This window comes from Protopterus annectens, chromosome 5.part0 (assembly GCF_019279795.1).
Source record: "Protopterus annectens isolate FY-2018-M chromosome 5.part0, PAN1.0, whole genome shotgun sequence".
NCBI lineage: Eukaryota > Metazoa > Chordata > Ceratodontiformes > Protopteridae > Protopterus > Protopterus annectens.
The window spans coordinates 860,501,228-860,522,883 of NC_056735.1; the positions used below are offsets into that span (position 1 = coordinate 860,501,228).

The following is a 21,656-nucleotide window of genomic DNA, read 5'->3' on the forward strand; positions in this document are numbered from 1 at the left end:
CAAGGACAAAATGATTAACTTCAACAATTGGCTAAGCTTCTGGTGTCATTCTAAGGGAATCCAGTATCTGTCAGCCTGGGATTACATGATCGACAGACCACGATGCTTTGCCAAAGGTGGCTTGCACCTGTCGCCCTTGGGATTCCAGATATTGGCTAAGGCTCTTGCCACCCCTATAGTGCCTTTTTTAGGCAAGGTTCAAATGACAAATTCACCACCATAACAGGTACAAGCAAGCAAAATGTGAGGGTAATGCTACTCATTGTTAGAAGTGTAAACCTCAAAATGCATTCACTCGAGGCACTCCTTAAAATGGAAAACAACATCTGTGCAGTGACAGAGACCTGGTTCAAGGCTCGAGACAGCACCCCTGCATTACCAGGCTATAATTCATACCACATCTTTCGGCCATCTAACCTGGACCGAAACACTAAAGGCAGAGACGTGCCCATATTCATTAAGGATATCCACACCTCCAAGCTAGTTCTCAGCATAATGCATTCAAGATTATCCAAGTGCAACTAACTCTGGGCAAGACCGCAATCTAAAATGTAACTTGCTACAGATCCCCCATCATGCCCCAGGATTCCCACTCCTCATTTCTTGATACACTGGAAAATATTAGGGTACAACCCAACACCCTAATAATGGGCAATTTTAACTACCCCACCATTAACTGGGAAAACTACTCATGTACCAACTCTTTTGCTCAACGTTTTCTGGAATTCATAAATTCCAATGTCTTGGATCAACTTATCCACACCCCCACCAGGGACAGCAATATCCTAGACCTGGTCATTACCAATATGGGCGACAGGTGTTCCACACCAGAGGTTAATTCCTCGTTGGTAAGATCTGACCACAAGCAAATCAGCCTAGACATCCACATCCCGCCCCCCATTAGGGAAACCACCGTAAAAAATTCTCCAAAGCCAGCTTCACGCTTCTTAAGACAGAAGTGGCAAACTTCATGACACCCATGCAGACGGACAATAGAGGTACAATTGCTGAAGCCTATACAAATGCACTTTGTAAGCACTTACATGAGTGCATGGATCGTTTTATCCCTAACAGAACCAAGATGCTATCCTCCAAAAAGGAAGCCAATCTAGTGGTCCCCTGCCATAAACAAACTCTACAACAGAAGAAAGAAACTGTTGCAAAAAAAAGAGTAAAATCCCATGATTGGAGGAACTCCCTGGTCAGCCACAGTAAGAAGCTGAGATCCCTCATAAAATCCTCCAAAGCTAGTTACGAAAACAAAATTGCCACTGATTCTAAAGACAACCACAAAGCATTCTATACCTATGTCAAGAATCCCAATGGCAACACTCAGATCTGCTCTGAGTTACAGTACAATGGCACTAAATATACAGAACCAACTGATATTGCCAACATCCTAGCAGATGGGTTCAGTGCTAACTTTACCCCCCCCCCCTCTCACCCCCTAAAGGGACCATCTCTACACTGGAAGAATGCAAAGTTTCTGTAATCACGGCTGCACAGGTAAAAACCACACTCTTCAAAGCCAAGAACACAGTATCCATGGGACCTGACAACATCCCAGGCTGCATTCTACATGAACTTCAGAATGAACTGGCACCCCACCTAAGCATCATGTTCAATTATAGCCTCACCTCAGGCTTTGTGCCCACTGAATGGCGCACAGCGGCGGTTATCCCACTCCACAAAGGGGGAGCCACCACTGACCCCAGGAACTACTGCCCCATTAGCCTAATGAGCCTGATCTGCAATGCCATGGAACGTATCATCATGGAACTTATAAACAAAGACACTGGTAATCTCCAAACTCTGGATCCCACCCAGTTCGGGTTTGTAAAAGGCAGAGCATGTCTCCTAAACCTGATAGACTTCTTTGAAGCAGTCACCAAAGCCGCAGACAAGGGTAAGGTGGTTCACATAGCCTATCTAGATCTCGCCAAGGCTTTTGACACCATCCCCCACTCTGGAAGTATAGATAAACTCACTAAACTAGGTATAAATCCCTACATCACAAGATGGGTTACCAACTGGCTCACTAACAGAACCCACACTTTGAAAGTAGCAGACTCCAAATCCGATTTCAGACCAGTGACAAGTGGAGTACCACAGGGTTCAGTCCTGGGTCCTCTCCTGTTTGGTATCTACTTTTCTGAAGTAGAGGCTAACACAGAAGGTCTTTGGCTAAGATGTTCGCAGATGACTGCAAACTAGGAGCCATAATTGGAACTCCTAACGATGTGGACATCCTGCAAAAGGGCCTCACTGATACAGATGCCTGGTGTCAAAGCCAAAGCCTCAAGATCAATGCCAAAAAGTGCACTGTCATCCCCTTTGGTAAAAACTCATTACCCATGAGCTACCACATAGGTGGTAGTCTACTTAACACTGAAAGTGTGTTAAGAGACCTTGGGACACAGGTGGACAGTTAGTCTCTCCTTTGATAATCACATCACCACAGTAGTCAGAAAATCCTTCTACATGGCACACTCATCACAAAAGGTTTTTCATTCAGGGAAAAAAGAGGTAATTGTTCCCCTCTACACCTCACTCATTAAACCCATTACAGAGTACAATGCCCCATTTGGTATGTACCTCACAAGACATCAACAACTGGAAAGGCCGCAGAAATACCTCACAAAGAGGATTACCAGCCTCAAATAGATGCCCTAAGCAGACCATCTCAAAAAACTCCAGCTTTACTCCGTCGCATATCGCCTACTCAGAGGCGATCTCTGCCTAACATAGAAAGCTATGTCAAACCCACAGCTGTTGGACATGCTCCACCTAAGGAAATCCCAATCCTTCTGAGCTTCACGCTCTAGGGACCTAAACCTTGTCACCACAATAAATAGAACATGCTGGAGGAATAGATTCCTGTCCTACAGACTTTTCAAGAAAAATCTTGATGACTGGATGGGAAATAGGAAATTCACCCTGGGGATCACTTCTGTGGCTCTGCTCGACAGGGGCACAGAATTCTTGGGTGGCAAAAGCCAAGGTACCTTTTTGGCTAGGCTTATATAAGCCATAGGGCCAATAGCCTAGTATTTACCTATGAACCTATATGCAGTTAGCCACCACTGGAACTAGGCACTTTGTTAAAAGTCCAGGACCAGCTAAGCTCCCAAAGTGTAATGCAGAGTAATGAAAAAAAGATCCAGACACAGCAAACCTTAGAAATTCCTGAAACTGAGCTGTGATGTAAGCATCTTTGAGATCCACTGTTACCAAAAGACATTGGTCTGGAAGCTTTGCAAGCACGAACTGGAGCGTCAACGTCCTGAATTTTAGAACTTTCACATAAAGGTTGAGAAAGGACAGACGTAATTCAGTTCTCCAAATGTGCTTTTGTTTGGAACTAAAAATATCCTGGAATAAAAACCTTTGTCTATGTGATATGTATGTACTGGTTCTAGAACACTTGCTTCTAACATGCATTATAGTATTCGTAAACTAAAACAAAGCAAACTGCCACCAAAGCCAAAATTGTTAAAATCTAAGAACTGGTTCACTTTATTACTGATACTTTTTAAAAACTGATGCAGTCCAGCTGCTAAGTGGATAAGCGCTTTCGGTTTTTTAACCTTTCAAATTTCAGATTTATGGTCATAAATAAACTCTTAGAAACACCAAGAGGAGGAGACATAGTTAATTGCTCTGAAAAAGAGGAAAATAAATGGATCATGAACTTAAGAGCGGATTTGAAGCCAGGACTGAATGAAATTGTTCCTATTAAGCCGATTCTAAAAGGAAGGACTTTGAGAAAGTGAAGCATATGCGCTGAAAGAAGGGCGTGACAGAAAAGTAGCTTCCTATTGGCTGCTTGCTTTTACGGACTGATGAAAGGATTATTTAAATAGATGAAAGCTGCTTTTTTACTTAGGAATTGTGAAAGGTTAAAAAAACGAAAGCGCTTATCCACTTAGCAGCTGGACTGTATCAGGTTTTAAAATGTATCAGTAATAAAGTGAACCAGTTGTTAGATTTTAACAATTTTGGCTTTGGTGGCAGTTTGCTTTGCTTTACTTTACGTTTATTTGTCTAAACAAACTGCCTTTAGTGGTGACACCAACGAGCTTGTTCTGCATTACAGCACTGGTGGAAATAGGTGTGTCTGGTTTGGTGAATGTGAGAAAATTTTCCCGAAAGGAGGAGGAGAGTCCATGCACTGCCAAGTGAATTCTTCCTAAATCACCTTCAACACCCATCTGTGACAAAGGGTTTGAGAGTCAGTCAGTGTGAGAGACATGGGAAAACCAGGGCAGATGATGCGGATATGTGGATAAGACTTCTGGCCCAGTCAGTCATTAGGTGACGTTTGACTCTTTTTGGGAAAGTTGCTTCTTTTATTTGATTTGGAAGAGTTATAATCCTACCATTTTCTTTGGGGGCAGGGGGGCTTATTATTAGGTTGGAATTTCTGTTTGTTCTGCCCTCTAAAGGACTGATGAGCTGTCTTATTAGGACAGTACCTGGGTACAAGAAAAATTTTGACTTCATGCATCAATTTACCTCTCTTATCCCACTGTTTCAGAATCTGTGTAACTTCAGTCCCAAATACCAGAGTCAGGTTAAGTGGACAATTAAGAATTTCAGACTTCACATCATCAGAAAAATTATGATTATGCAACCAAACAAATCTTCTCAATACCAGAGAAGAAGGAGACGCTCTAGACAAAGAGTCAGCACAATCATACACACTTCTTAGAGCTTGTTTAGAAACTCGGTCAAATGAGAAACAATCTAATTTAAATATGACCTGCCTTCTGCAGACAATGAAGCAGCAAATTCTTCCTAATTATAAACACATTTCAACACAAACTTCCACATACAGCCCTGATAATTTAACTCATTACATCCGAGTGATGCCTCCAGGTGCATCTGCAGTTAACTCCTACCGACCCCTCTAGCCGTCAAATATTGCTTGTTCATATTTGCATCAATAATTCCAAAACCATGCTGTGTACAAGGTTTTAAAAGATTTCATCTTAAAGCTTACACAATGGCAAACTTAACTGCATTAATATTTGACCTCTGTCTAGTGCAGGTAAATAGATATTAACTGTTTTTTTTATATTCAACACTCTCATAGCTAGAGTAAGCTGGGACTTCCTCACCCCAGCTCCCCCTAGATGAAGCTGTCATTGCTTTCAACTCCACTTTTCTGGATATTGTAAACTCACTAGCTCCACCTCATAAAATTAGGACAAAAGCAACCTTATCTACTTGGCTAACAAAAAACACAAGAACTCTCATGAAATCTAGAGATAAGTCCTGGAAAAAATGGCTTCAAACTAAAAACCCAAAAGACCTACAAAGTTATAAAGAACAAAGAAACCTGGCCAAAAGGCTTATCAATAAAGACAAAAAAGAATTCTACTCCAACCCCCCTTCCATTCTAAAATCAAACCCCAAAAAATTCTGGAATGCTATCAATTAAATACTTAATCCAGAAAACCCTACCTCACCAAACCCTACCCCTGAAAAGACACCAGAAGAAACTGCTAACACCTTCAATTCTTACTTTGTCGACTCAATACCCAAACTCTAACTCCAATAGCTCCACTATAACTGACCCAATAAACCAAGCTTCCTCAACAACTACTCCTCCCAAAATCTTCTCCCTGAAGCTTATCTCTACAACCTACTCTCCAGACTAAAACCCTGCTCAGTATCTGCTGACAACATCCCATCATACTTTCTCCAGACAGATGCCCACTCACTCGCCCTTCCCATCTCTATCATCATAAACCGCTCAATCTCTGAATCCAAAGTACCATCCATCTGGAAACAATTTCTACACCTTGCCTATCCACAAAGGTGGTAACTCCACTGAAATCTCAAACTTTAGACCTATTGCCATCCTCTCCCCTCTGTCAAAAGTTCTCGAAAAGTGCATATATACTCAATTCATGGATCATCTCTCTCAGGAAAACCTACTTACCCCAACACAGCATGGTTTCCAACCTAAGCATAGCACATATACTGCACTTCTAACCTTTTCTCAACACTATCTCCCTGGCCAGAGATGACCATAAACTTATCTCCCATCTCTTCCTCGATCTCTCAAAGGCCTTTGATACCGTTTCACACTCTCTACTACTAAACAAACTGTCTAACCTTAACTTCTCTCCTGACACAGTGGCTTGGTTCGATAGCTACCTAAAAGATAGATTTCAATCAGTAAAATAGGGACACTGTTTTATCTACTCCCCTTCTAATTCAAATGGAAGTCCCACAAGGATCCATTCTTGGGCCACTGCTTTTCAACATCTTTACAAACCTGCTCTATACCTCCTGCCCACTTTCCTCTGTTATCCAATATGCTGATGACTCTACAGTCATTACAATAGCTAACTCCCCCTCTGAACTTTTATCAGATACCCAAACATCCTTTAACTCAGTAGAAACATGGCTCTCAAACAACAAACTCATCCTCAACTCCAAGAAAACAAAGCTCCTACTTTTCCTTCCCAAAACATCCAACCATATAAAGTCCTCATTTACTATCTTGTCACTTAACACTCCTATTGTAGTTGAATCTAGCTCAAAACTACTGGGAATCACAATCAACGATCAACAAAAATTCGACCTCCACAAAAACAACTGTATAAGGAATGCTGTTGTGTCTTTTGGCTTTTCCCGGTTAGGGGTCGCCGGCCCTGACGCACAACCTTCAACGAAGGTACACCCATTCACGCATGTCTCCACACAGAAGACGCTCTAGCTGGGAATTGAACAGGACGTCTTACTGTGAGGCGACAACGCTACCGCAGCACCACCACCATAGTCTCCAAACAACTGTATAAGGAATATTCACTTTAAATTAGGCCTACTTTACAGAAATAAAACATTTCTCACCCAGGAAGCTAGAATAACCCTCACTCATTCCTACCTTCTTCCCTGCCTAACATATTGTTCACAAATCCTTACTAACCTAAACTCCTCTCTCCTCACTAGACTTGAGACCACATACCAGAAAGTAGCTAGATTTGCAACTCAACTTTCCTATAGATCTCACCATTGTCTCTCTCTTAAGATATTTAAACTGGCTAGAGTTACCTCACTTGCTCCTTCTCTCCCAGCTCCAAACCATACATGCAATTCTCTACCAACCATCTTTCTGTCCAGCCTTACACACCATCATCTCTCACTATACTCCCACAAGAAGCCTCTGAAGCTCCTCCCAAGACCTCCTAAAAATCTATAAGCCAAAATCTAAAGCAGGGTGTAGCCTATACAGCTATTATACCTCTATCAACTGGAAAAAACTTCCCTTCGAAATTCGAACGCTCACACATCCCAAACAGTTTAAACTAACTCTAAAAGAATATTTTAACAGGAAATGGATCTGCCCAATGCTCAAATCCACCCTGAAAACTCTCTCTCCACTAATCAATAGTTTTTTTCCCCTCTCTCTGTAACTTTTATTCTTCCTGATTGTTTAATTGTAAAATTTAACATTCAACTCCTATGTTGCTCTTCTATTCTAACCACTACTTTCAAAAAGTACTCTGACTTTTATCTACCGGTTTTCTCCATTACATAATTCTATGTATTATACTAGTATTAATGACAAAATGTAATCAGTATATTCTCAAAATTCTCCTGTAGCCTGCTAACTGATTTGCCTTACTCCATCTGTATAATACCTGTTAATAATGGCAAACTGTTATATCTATTTACTGGAGCTTTTCTCCCCAGGTCTCTGCTGAAAAAGGGCTTTGGCTCAGTCAGACATTCCTGGTCAACAAATATAAAATAAAATAAATAAATAATAAATAAATAAATATTAATTTATATAGATATCCTTTTCACATTTTCCAAATATTTCAACAACCAAGTAACAGGCAGAACTCCTTAGCCTCATATGAAATCTTTCAGCTAGATGAATAAATTGCGTCTAACAATGTGTGTAACTTGAGTGGTTGCTGAGATATTGTAAATTGTTTACAAAATATTACAAATGTAATTGTTGGTGTTTACTGTGACTTATAAAATTAAGTTTACAATCTAGAACCTAAAGAATACTACTACTATAACATTAGTTTGTGCTGAAGAGTTTGCCATTCATAGCTCTTTCATAATTCATATGGTTCCACAGATATGAACATGTATTTGAAATGTGAAGAAATAATTTGATTCTGTCAAAAGACTTAAGCTCCACCCATTGGAAGTTACAGTACAAACTTCTTGTGCTCCATTGAAGTGAATGAGTTGAGATCCTAAAGGCTAACCTAGTAGAAGCATACAGTCTCTTACCTTGTTTGTCTAACTACTTGCCCTCTTTACTAAAGTTAGAAGTCAAAGATTTCTTGTTAGTTGCTGCTGCTGGAGTTATTGCAGCAGGGTCAGCTGACATTTGAAAATAAAGACATTTGTAATCTGTTGAGACCCTACAGCTCTTATAAGCTTTCTTCAGAACTGCAGCCAGTGAATCAGGAGCCTTGCAAGCAGATTGAAAAGTGTCTTCAAGAGCAGGCAAAATGGGAGGAATAGGTGAGCACTGGGAACCTCTTCCACTTACAGGTCATAACATCTGCCTAGTTCTGGGGAACCCTATTTATTCTCAATCAAAAACATCCATGAATCTAGCAACAGTCACAACAAAGGAAAAAAAAAAACAATTGTTTAGGATTAACTTCAGGTTCTCTATCTGAAGTGTCAGAGTTCTGGGTGATGGATCTTGAGGAGAATCACCTGCTTCTGTCACAATCCTCATCGTTGGAAAACACACACTGTTCTTTGGCAATACCTGAACTAGAACTGTGAAAGACAATCAGCCTCCAGAACTGACTGACTGCAAAACACTCATACAAAGATACATCATCTGACTGATAAACAGAAACAACCTATCTGCCCTACAAATATTTTTATTTTTTCTAGGAACATCTACTGGGAGAATGGCCAAGGCACGGCCTACTCTTCCTGGCAAGAGGTTTTGGCAAGAGGTTTTTTTTTCCCATGGACAACTCCTGTATGTAAAATGTTTGGTTATCCCATTCCTGTAACATGTACTGGAACAGCCCCCGAGGACATGTCTAACCTGTGGCCATCTCCCAAAAGGGTCGTACCTGTTAGGCAAGTAGCTTTTGCCCAACTGCTGTTCCCCTGAAGCCAGAAAGCTGCTTCTCTTTGATATGGCAGGAAACACTGAAGATTTACCGCACTCTGGTTGATGATATACTTCTTTCCAAAAAGGGTGAAGCCTATCAGCAGCCAAAGGGAGAGAGAGGGAGGCTAGTCACAGCTTTGGCAAGTTAGCCGGATGTTGTGTCCTTGGCATTACACTACCCACAGGCTACTGCAGCAGTCAGAATGAAGAACACCTGGGGTCCTGAACTTGTTATTGCAATGTGCCAGTCTAGAACCACAGCTAGCTTATCTGGCACAATATGCAACTCCTCAAACTGCCCCCCCCCCCCCGACTTAACCTGAGGATAGATTACAAAAAGGTCTTCCCTTTGAAGGAAAAAAAAAAGAGGGGGGGATTCTTCTATTTGAAAATGTAACATGCATCTTGTTATAGTGCTAGTACTGAGCTCCTGGTACCACCTGTTCACAACCCTGACAGCTTCAGCAGTAATGGGGTGGAACTCTTCTATTCTGACTCTGAGGCCATATAAGCCGTTTGCTGCAAATATATCAAATTTGTTTGCTACAGTTAAACTCCCACACACTGTCCGCATTTTTTCAGAACATCCGTGATTGATTTTGCTTCATATTTTTTCCCTTTCCCTCAAAGAACATTTGAATTTTCTAGTGACTTACTGTGGATTACAGTTAGTCAACAGCAACATACTTTCGTTTCATACTTTGTAGTGTTCAGAAAATGCACAAAACTTGTTATCCTATTAAATTTTTAAGTGAATGATAGTAACATTTAAATCTGTTCTGGATTTTGGACATTTATTCTCCCATTACTTTTGCCATTGGAATTCTAAGCAAAGAAGCTGAGAGGTATACTGTAAATGTGGTATCAGAATTCATAAACAAATGATGGTATCATACCTAATCAGCTGTCCAAAATTTCACAAAATGTCCAAGATTTTGTTTCATATTTTTGGTCTGTTCCTCAAAAAATGTGTTTTTTTCTGGCAAATCACTGAGGATGGAGGGGGTGTGGATGGTTAACGAGAGGGTTTTGCCCCCCCCCCCCCAAGTCATGTCCCATAGTTGCCAGGGCTGGCCTTGGTCGTGTGCCTTTAAGAGTTTCATTTACAGGTCTTCCAGACATGGGTTCTAGCTGAAGTGAAGAGGAGACTAATGAGGAGACATACGGTCTGGGCATATATTGTACTTCTTTCATTGATCTTGACCATTCTGCGCAATGTAACAGGATTAAACCTTATTTATGAAACTCAGATTTCTCTTCAATAAGAGAAAAAAAACACTTGGTATGTGTGTCTTTCAAAAAGAGCTCTCTATTATACAAACAACAGACCACTGGGAAATACAGAAATGACAACAGTATGTGAAAAATTGTGTCCATTTTCTAACACCATCACTCACTTTACTGTGCCAGTTATCAAAACTTTCATATTTCCAAAATAAAGGAAGATTGATCCTACTAATCTATGCTTCTGCACGGGTCTCCAATACACAACTCAAATGTCTAAATATGCTACCTCTGAGATCACACCAACTTGAAGAAAAGGGTATAAGGATATACCCAGGAAGTAGTATAATTATGAGTCTAGGGCATGCAGTACAACCCCCACATCAGGGATGTATTCCACCTGCAAAAATATATGTAAAATATGACTTTTTTCTTTCCTGCTGTGATGGTCAATGGAATGATGGAACAATTACGTCATTAGACAGGCTACTTTTAATTGGTATGGAAAATTAAGTAAGAAACAATATCAGGTAGCATACAAAAAAAAGTGAAAAAAAAAAAAAAAAAAAAACAGCAGCAGAAAATAAATAAATAAATAAAATAAAAACGGATGCTGTTTATGCACTGACAAGCTCAGGACAAACAGGAAAAAAAAAATAAAAGATACCACCTTACTTACAGAATAATTTGATTAGTATGGTGGTGTTAGCATGGAAAGAACCAGATAAGGGATGCTACGAAATCTGGTGTCAGATAACAGTACCTATAGCAGCAGAAGAGTAACTAATTCAATTAGCACCCTAGGCCAGTGCTATAAACCAGCACCCCACCCCCTAGGCTCTTCAATTAAAGAGCAAAAAAGATGGCACTTATTGTTATAAGCCATAAGTAATCAGCTTATTACAGTACGATCTAACACACCAAGCATTACAAGCACTCAGGTTGGACTGCAAATGCAAAATTAACTTTTAAAAGCGGTCTAATTACATTAAAGAGCAATCGGGACTGGCTGACTGTGCCCCCTCAACATTTTGCATCCAGGACTGTTGCCCCTCTTGCTCTGCCCTAGCTACACTACTGTATACCAGGAAGCATCTAAAGTTATGGAAATACTGAAACGCACACATTTTGAAATAAGGCACAACAATTCAATGTTTGGTAGAGAACTAGCTGTCATCCACCCACCATGAGTAACCAACACAACTTGCAAACACAGCTTTACTAATTTATAATGCCTCAACCCAAAAAGAAGTCTACCAATGCTGTAATTACAATACTGGCAGTGAATTCCTCACACCCCTCAAACAAAGATACAAGCTATGAACCTATAGAACGTTCGCCCTGGGGATCACTCCAGTGGCTCTACTTGATAGAGGCATTGGGAACTAATGTCAGGCGGCACAATGCCAGGGCACTTCTAAAGGCTACGTTTGTAAAGGCCCCAAAGCCATTAGCTTAGTACACACCTATGAATCTATGAACTGAAATCTAAACTAGTGTATTTCTAATTGTCATGATTTTTGTAATTTTCAACAACAATTACTGAAGAGTCTTGTGGTCAGGAGTGGGGTCATCAACTTGGCTCATAAAAGCAAAATTACTAGGAAAACCACAAGTGGAATACTCCACCAAAATAATAGGGGGGGGACGACGACGACATAATGACCAGGCAGAAATAAGGATGGAATCCATTAAACGTAACAGGGTTTTACTAATTCCATCAACACCATGACAGACTACTAAAGAATGAGCATGCACATCAGGAGTGAAATAATACACCAAGCTTCCAATTAATTTGTAATTACATGAAAAAAAGAAATAAAGCTGACTGGATTAAGGAGTCATGACATGAGTGTAAACAGATAAACTACAGGACACTGGGAAAATGAGTTAACACAAACTAAACAGCACACTTCAGAATACAGCCTATACAAATGTTTTGATAATGAGCAGGTCCAAGGCCTATCTTTATCTTGCACAACAAATTATTCATCTGGTACAATGAGGAAAACCAAACTGCAAATGGTATACATCGTGATCCAGTTTGAATAAAGCTTACGTCACCAGAATCACTGTTTAGATTAAAGTGGACACTCATACCTACAAAACAGAACAATTGACCACTATCACTTTTTTCTTAACAGGAAGAAAGTTGTCCACACTTCCCATATATGGAGCTTGCCTCCTGCAGCCTCAAAACTAATACAACCAACTCCAAGGCTGCACAACCTTGTGGCAAGTGGAAAAACCTGTAAATTATTTCTCATTTAGCTTAAAGTTTAGACTGTCCATGGTTTACAGAGTATAGAGTCATGGACATAACTCACTGTACATTTATTTTTTTTAAACCAGTCTATATTTATATATTTTAAAACAGCTAGCTACACAAATCCATACCATTCCCCCAACAAACAATCCTGTAAATCAATAACTTGAATGAAAATTTCTGAAAACAGATTTCCACAGCAAAGGAATAAACACTTTTCCTTTTGTGCACCAATTTTATTATTTATCTGATTCAAACACTGCACACGACAATCATTGCATACTACAGAAATATGTGAAAGCCATGCCCCTTCAGCAAAAACTTTTATTGCAAGTTTAAAAATTATAACTGCATTAACAACTTGGTCTGCGCTTATTAGTTCACTCTAAACAAAGTCATTCATATTACGGTTCTCACAAAAAAATAAACTCATGTCTCTCAAACTTTTAGTAACACATGTTACAGGCATAGGAAATTGAGCAATGGACCACTAAAATGTTTAGATGCGCTGAATTGCACACGTGTTCTGCTGCCAGAGAACTCTCAACTTGTAATTCAATACCCACCATTAACAATCAGCTAAGGTAGCTACCAATGTTTCTGGAAATCGACTTGTCAGATCATTCTGCAGGGCTTTGCAAATCCATTTATATCTGTCTGAATGTAGGATAACCTTTCTATATTTTAATCCATGCCAGTTTTCTTGGTTCCCTCAGTTTACTGGAATGGTCTAAACATACTTAAATGGTGCACAAAAATCATTCAGCATGTTTACACATCAAATACTGCTTTATAATAAAACCCTAAGATCCTAGAAACATTAAGACATGTTGTGCACATTGTGAAAAACATTTCATCTTACCTGGTATATAAAGCCACTCATCCGAGGGCTAGCAGACAGCATTAACAGCACATGAGGAAACAGCAGCAAATATCTCTCATTTTTTTCCTACAATAAAAAAAATGTTCTGTTATATATACTTCTGTTAATGTAATTTAGTATTACATATGCATGCAATTCACAGATGACATAACAGAGTTATTCTCACTTAATCAGCCTGGTGTACCACTGTCCTTTCAATTTTGTCTCTTACATCTATCAGAGCGTCAATCAGGAAGTTGTCACTTCCAAAAAATGTGTCTGGTTTTGTTCTCTTAACATATTGCAATACTGTTTGTTTTAGTCAATCTACAGCAATAATTTAACACATTCTAGAAGTAAATGCAGCCTATAAGATCATTTAAGTAAAGGTGGAGAAAGCAACCTGCAAGTTGATACTGCTGGGTAAATTGTTCTTAACCCATATGTCAAAGAAAGATTGAGCAGTTGTTGATATTACATTTCAGGATTATTCAGCCTTGTCAGTAATACCTTAAAGCTGATCTGTACTTCCCTAAAATCTGGTCCATACTGCAATTAAATGTGCCCTTAAATGTTAATGACCTCTCACAAAAATGTTGGAGGAATGGATCTTTTCAGTCACAGTACAGTGTTGCATGTAAACTGACAGATGTAAACAGGACACTACCTGCAAACCAAAAAAGACTTGGCAAAACGTCTGCTGGGACTTGTACAATGAAATTAACACAGGCCTGTGCGTCATGAAAGTGAATGCACACAGTCATTTGCCTCCGATCCGATTTTGGACAACTGGCCAAGAAACACTTACATCTGAGCGTTGTGCTTTGTGACTTGTAATGAATGTACCTTGAGGTAACGTTTATAAATTTACATCGTTTTTCTGCTGATGTACTATTGCTCTTGCTGCAAACGCAGACATTTATAGAGCGTTGCATACGCGTAGGCTGTTTAAAGATGTTGTCTGCTCGTAAGAATTGTTTTTTAGTAACTATTAACCAGTAATGACCTCCTTTCCTAATTGCTACATTTTCAGACCATTACTAAACAAGGTTCAGCAGAATACTGTCATTTTCCTAGGTTCGACAACTTTTTAGAGTTTTGTAGAAACTCTCCAAAAGCATACTGCCCTCTACTTAAGTAGCCTCATTAACATTGACTACTGAGAACTGGTAAAATTACCTGAGACGTCGAAAAGACGCGCTTTGGTACTGAATCACGGTAGTTACGGGCACTAAAAGGAGTCATAGAATTCTGATAACGCTACAAAGTATTACTATTTATGGTGATTATATATCCAGCTGTGTCTGTGATACATTTTGCTTACTAAGTTATTACTGCTCTGAATTATGTATAGCTGCTGGTACTACATAAAGTTATACATGTTTGATAGAGCTACAACGTATTGTTGTTGACTGTGATTACACAAGCATCTGTGTCTGCATAACATCTTTATCTGCTCTCTAAGTTAATACTCTATGCCTTACTTCCTTTCTCTCTCTTTCTTACCAGCACTGTGTTCCAGCTTGTCTCTGCACCAAACATCTGAATATCCCCAGCCAGAAGCTTTGGAACATTAGGGAAAACTAAGGACATTACCTTACAACCATCAGAGAAACCTTTCCTTTGGAAAGGCATTGAAAGTATGTATTGATGCTGAAACTGATAAACTCAAACGAAATACATGTTAAAACATTAGTAGGTTCTCAGGTAGGCTAGCCAGCAGCCAGCCCCCCACCCCAAGTCCTTCTCTTCTTTCTTGTATATTATCCATACCTCCTTTAGTTATCCCCTTCACCCAAACTACTTCATCCTCACTCCCCTTTAGACCCTCAAATCTAGCAGGATACATCGCCACTGCCACACACTGACTGACCACTAGGTGGCGTCTCAGTACTTCGCTTTCTCATTAATTAACTTTCTATACTGTATTTTCCACCCTATTTCTGTATCCTTACCCCCATAACTCTGTTCCCAGTTTCCCCGGATTCACTTATATATTAACTCTCCTTGTCCTAAGGCATCCTTATCATTGTCTTCTCCTCTACCTTCCTGACTTTCTTGCTTTTAGCCTCTGAATACTGTCTACATTCTCCTACCTTTAAACTTACCTGCTGAGTCTCCCACTTCACTGATTGTCTTCCTCTATATTCTGCTCTCTTGTCTCTACCCGCTCCGTTCGCCCTTCGGGCTCACTCCGCTCCCCTACCCTACCCCCAAATCCCACCCACCCTAGTGCTCCTACTTTTATCCCTCCAGAAACCACACCCCTTCCTTACTCACACCAATCAAACAATTATCATCTATAACACTCCCACCCCTATCATACACATCTCACTTACCAATTACCCAACTCTCCTCCTCCTCTAACTCATATATACTTACTATTGTCTCTCAGTCTCTCTCAAATTCCCACTTCCTCAACAATGCACACTACAGTGAACCCTTCTCTAATTCAAACACTGATTATCATTTCACTTATAACTCCTCTAGCAACTACCTATATTTTAACATCCTATGAATTACCTTTGCACTCTACCCTTAACTTTCCCTCCATACATACCTCTACACCTATAACACCTTTTTCTGCAACCTTCCTAAATCTCATTTACAAGCCCAACTACCTACTAGCCAAATACCACAGACTATCCCACATTAAATTCCATAACCAAAAAACAAGAAAATTATTTGACTACTTTTGGAAACCTCTACAACCTAAGCACTCAACACTCCTCCACTCACTATTGGATGGTGATATTCATCCAAACCCTGGCCCACACTATACCCAGACCATAGGAAACTACAACAATAACACAACTAGGCCTGCTCTACCTAACAAATCTACCAATTCGCTCACTATAGCCCACTCAACATACGTAGTATTTGCAACAAAATTTATCAAGTCCATGCCCTGCTAGATGTCAACCAATTTGACATACTCTGCCTATCAGAAACATGGCTAAAACCTAGCATTAAAAACAACGAAATCTCCCCACCTGGGTATGACATTATTAGACTTGACCGCTCAATAAAAAAGGGGGGAGGTGTAGCAATTCTCTATAAAACCCAGCTACAAATCAGTACTATAAATCTGAACCTTCCCATAGTCAATAGTGCCGAAATAATTTGCTCTAAACTTCGTCAACAAAAGAAAAGCCATATACATAATTTGTATGTATCTTCCACCAGGAAATAACATTTATGCTCTTGAAAATATCCTCAGTTGGCTCTCCACTAATCTCCCACAAGAAACATATATCTTAGGTGACTTAAATATTAATTGGAATTCTTGTAACAACTTAAACCCCACCTCCCACATAAACCTACATGGCTTCTCACAACTAATTACCTGCCCTACCAGAACTAATAAAAACAATAACAAGGATACCACTTTAGACTGGATACTTACTAACACCCCCCAACAAACCTATAAAACTGGCACCCTTCCAGACGATCTAAGTGACCACTCTTTAACATATATTATTAGGCATAAAACCAATCTAATCCTTCAAAACACAGTCAGAACATTACGTTCTAAAAAGCAATTTAACTCAGAATCCTTTCTGAAAGAACTGAGACAATGTAACTGGTCTCCTCTAAAATTTCTTCCTCTCAATGATGCAGTACAGTACTTCAATTCCACATTTTTTGCTATTCTTGACCAGCACGCACCAATACGTACTATCAGGACCAAAGCCAAACCTGCCCCATGGCTGACCAACAATACTAGACAAAAAATCACTATCAGAAACAAATCCTGGACAAAATGGCGTAACACTAAGAATCTAGCTGACCGTCAAATCTTTAGAGAATGTAGAAATAGTACAAAAAAAGCCATCCTGACAGACAAAAAGAACTACTACCTTCATCTACAACAAGCATCCAAAAAGGAACCTAAAAAATTCTGGACCAGCATTAATAATCTTCTATCCCCAGGGCAATCTATAACACCTGACCCACAAGACTCTAACCCAGAAAATCCTACACAAACAGCTAATGCTTTCAACTCTTTCTTCACAAACAATATTCAAACTCTTGCTAGCCACTTATCTCCAGATACCTCTAAGCTACTTCCATCTTTTGCTAATCCACCCCACACATTTCATCTACTACCTATTCCTACTTCCTTTATCTCATCCTTACTCCAAAAACTTAAACCTACCACCCCCTCCGCAGACAATCTTCCTGCTGAATTCCTGCAAATAGGAGCTAAAGCCATTGCCTATCCCATTTCTATTTTGATAAATAGATCTATTAATGAAGGAACTATCCCTTCAATCTGGAAGATATCTCACATCATCCCACTACACAAAGGGGGAAACTCTAGGGACTTCTCTAACTATCGTCCTATAGCACTATTATCCCCCATTGCTAAAATTTTGGAAAAATGTATCCATAAACAACTGCTAAACCACCTTCTACAAAACAACCTACTAGCCAATTGTCAGCATGGTTCCCACAGTACCACCACCGCACTGCTCTCATTTACAAACTCCATCAACTTTAATCGCAACAAAAATAGTCTTTCATCTGCACTCTGACTTATCTAAAGCCTTTGACATGGTGAACCACCAACTACTTCTGCACATACTGACTTCTCTTTCACTTGATACTCTTGCCATAACTTGGTTTAAATCTTACCTTGAAAACCGACAGCAGGCAGTACTTTGGAAAAATTCACTATCTGATCATCTTCCCATCTCTCTTGGGGTGCCACAAGGCTCCATCTTAGGCCCACTTCTTTTTTCCATCTTTATCAACGACCTGCAATTAGCTATCCCAAAAACTATCTGTATTCAATATGCAGATGATTCTACCATTATCTGTACATCTACCTCTCAAACAGAACTCCAGTCTCTTACCCAAAAAGCCTTTAACACTGTAGAACAATGGTTCTCACATCGCTGCCTACTACTTAACCCCAAGAAAACTAAACTGCTTCTCTTCACACCTACCCAAGGCACATCCCCTTACACTTCACTATCACATCCAATGACAGTACTATAATTTCTCCTGATGCTACCACAAAATTACTAGGAATAACAATAGACAACAATCTAAACTTTGACAATCATATCAACACTACTATAAAAATCAGTGAACAAAAAAATAGGAACCCTCTACAGAATCAAACCCTTTCTTACTCCACTTGCAAGAACTACGTTAGCCAGAACTCACCTTATCTCTACTTTACTCTATCCTTCCCCTATATACACCAATCTATCAAAGAAAAACCTCAACAAGCTAGTAATATCTTACAATAATATTGCTAGATTTGTTACAGGAGCCCCTTTTAGAACACATCACTGCCTGAACCTAAAACAACTAAGCTGGTTAGAACTTCCGAATCAGCTCAAACTTCAACAACTCATAATAGCCCAAAAAACCCTGCACCAACCCTCCAAAACTCCAATACTCTCTTGCCACATCACACCTTACTATAATCAGAAACAGCTACGCTCTTCAAGCAAACTATTAATCAAAACCACTATATCTAAAAACTCTGCAGGTGACTGCCTGTTCTCAAACTCTGTTGGAAAAATATGGAATAAATTACCCTCAGATATCTCATCTCTGACTTCTCTCCCACTTTTCAAAAGGAATCTAAAACTGCATCTCAATACAAAATGGCTATGCCCCTGTAGTAACCCAGACTAATACTATTTATTTTCTTGTCTTCTGCCTTTTTTTCCCTTACTACACCCTATAACTCAACACACACTGCCTGTTCTCCAACTTTGGTGGAAAATATGCTATAATCAACCCTCAGATATCTGATCCCAGACCTCTCCCCCACTTTTTAGACCCATCTACACAGTACTTCTTTAAAAAGTCTATGTCCTAATAACTCTACAGGTGACTGCCTATTCTCAAACTCTGTTGGAAACATAACAAGACTTACTCTGTTCTCCTTTTTTCTTTACTTTCCTTCTTCCCTATTTTCTCTCTCTACACTCCTTTCAGCTTTTCTTTACCTCTCATTACACTTCAGCATTCCTCTTATAAAATTTATGTATTATTTTTTTGTATTGTAATGTTCTTTGTGAAGCACCTTACATAGGTTGTAGTTTATGTATTTTTTGGTTCTCAGATTGTAATATGCAATCTCCTGATTAAAAAAAAAAAAAATTTCATTTACTAGTTGTTTACTGTTAGTTTTATACTTGTTATTATTACTTCTTTTGTAACACTTTCTGAAACCATGTAATACTCATTGGAGCTTTTCTCCCCGGGGCCTCTACTGAAAATGGACATATATCCAGATGTACTAGCCCGGTCAACAAATGTAAAATAAATAAAAAAAATAAATAAATCACTGATAAGTGCAAATGGGGAAATTCTTCTAACCTGCAGATACCATGAATGTGAAAAATAAATTAAGATGGGTGTGTGAGTTTATTAATGTCAAAGAGAATTGTTGTTTTGTAATTTTGTGCAAGTGCTGTTACACCACATTTTAACAAATGAAATGGCATTTGCACATAATAAGTCAGCTGCCTACACCCTCTACCTTAAGCAATAGACTGAAGAAGGAAGGCCCTAATCCCTGCCAATTTCAGTATTTCTCTATGGAAGAACAAAGTTTGGGAAATCGTTAGGTTAAACATCTACAACTTCAGCTTTATTCTAGGCATATAAAGATACAAATAGCAAACACTCCTGACATGGGTGAGATCTACAAAAGACAAAGATTTTGACAAGCCATTCAGAAAGATAAGGAACAATTCCTTCTTCTAATGGCAGTTACGCAAACCAATGAGCATTCAACCTATCAGCAAGGAAACTGTTTTTACACGTTTCCAGATAATACCATAACATTCCAGAATATGAATCAAGTACTGGAAAAACACAAGATTTCATGGAATTTGGCATTTTAGGCCAGAAGATTAATTCTCTACAATGTTTGTATGCTCTTATATCTATGAATTGTATAACAATCTGCATGCTTTATTCAGTGCTCTATATGTATAATTTGAAGTTATGTAGTTACCATAACTTGGCTTCTGTGTTGTCCATTTTCATTCTTTCTCACTACATGGTCTTCGGACCAGACATTGGATCCAATTCAGCTGCATTCACCAGACTTAGGATCTGAGTCTCGAGCTCCTCCCATTCCCATAATGCATCATATCTCCATAACTCCTCAGATAAGAGTTTGCTGCCTTAATAGCCACACAGTCACCAAAAAAATGGGCATAACAAGAAACTCTGGAGCTCAAACCATGAAACTATGGATTCTGAATTCCTCAAGGTAACTTCTCGAAGATAACAAGGCTGGGGGATGGAAGGGTGGGACATGAGGAAGAATGAAAATGGACAACACAGACATCAAGTTATGATAAATCCATAACTTCAAAATCTGATGCCCCCAGCTACATAACTCTTGGGTGGCCCTTAAGAAAGGGTATGCTGGAGGACTGTTTTGCCGAAGGATGCCATGTTTCTGGTGACAATGTCCAATTTATAGTAAGAAACAAATGCATGAGTCTTAGACCAAGTGGATGCAGCACATACTTAGTCAACAGATGTTCTAGCAGAAAAAGCTGAATAAGTAAACATGGACCTAGTAGAGTGGGCTTTTGGTGGATAAGGCAAATCAACCCCCTTGTTGGGAATAAATGGAAGAAATGGAATCTGTTATCCATTTAGTTAAAGTAATCTTGGATACTGCTGGTCCCAAATGATTAGCAGAGAAAGATATAAAGATCTGATCACATTTTCTGTGCTTCTTTGTTCTGTGCAAACAGAAACGCAACTGTCTGTGAACACTGAGAAGGTGCAACACATACTCTCTTTTGTTTGAATGATTTGGAAAGAATACTGGCAAGTGAATGGACTGATTAATGTTGGACACTGTTGCCACTTTAGGCATAAAAGATGGAATAGTTCTTAGGGAAACTATGTCTTTATGAAAAAATGATGTAAGGAGGTCCTGGCTGACAAGGCTTGCAATTCTGATACTCTCCTGGCTGATGTGATAGCTACCAAGAAAATTGTCATTCAAGAAAGAAATTTCAGGTCACAATTATCTGATGGTTCAAAAGGTTTTTGAATGAAGCTTTGAAGGATGAGGGCAAGGTCCCAAGGAGGGGAAGGATCTTTAATTGGAGGCCTTAGCAGGAAAATACCCCTCACAAAGGCTTTATATAACATCAAAGAGGAAATAGAGAAAGATCCTTTTCCTAAAT

General features: G+C 39.4%; 1 protein-coding gene across 4 annotated transcripts in view; it reads right to left on the reverse strand.

Annotated features, from left to right (window-relative positions):
- ARHGEF7 (Rho guanine nucleotide exchange factor 7) overlaps nucleotides 1-21,656 on the reverse strand; it is a 2,881,265-nt gene that overhangs the window by 762,952 nt on the left and 2,096,657 nt on the right. For all 4 annotated transcript variants that reach the window (XM_044072654.1, XM_044072651.1, XM_044072652.1 and 1 more), the window contains one exon: nucleotides 13,471-13,557. In XM_044072654.1, the coding sequence (XP_043928589.1) occupies nucleotides 13,471-13,557 (87 nt within the window). The remainder of the gene's footprint in view (nucleotides 1-13,470; nucleotides 13,558-21,656) is intronic.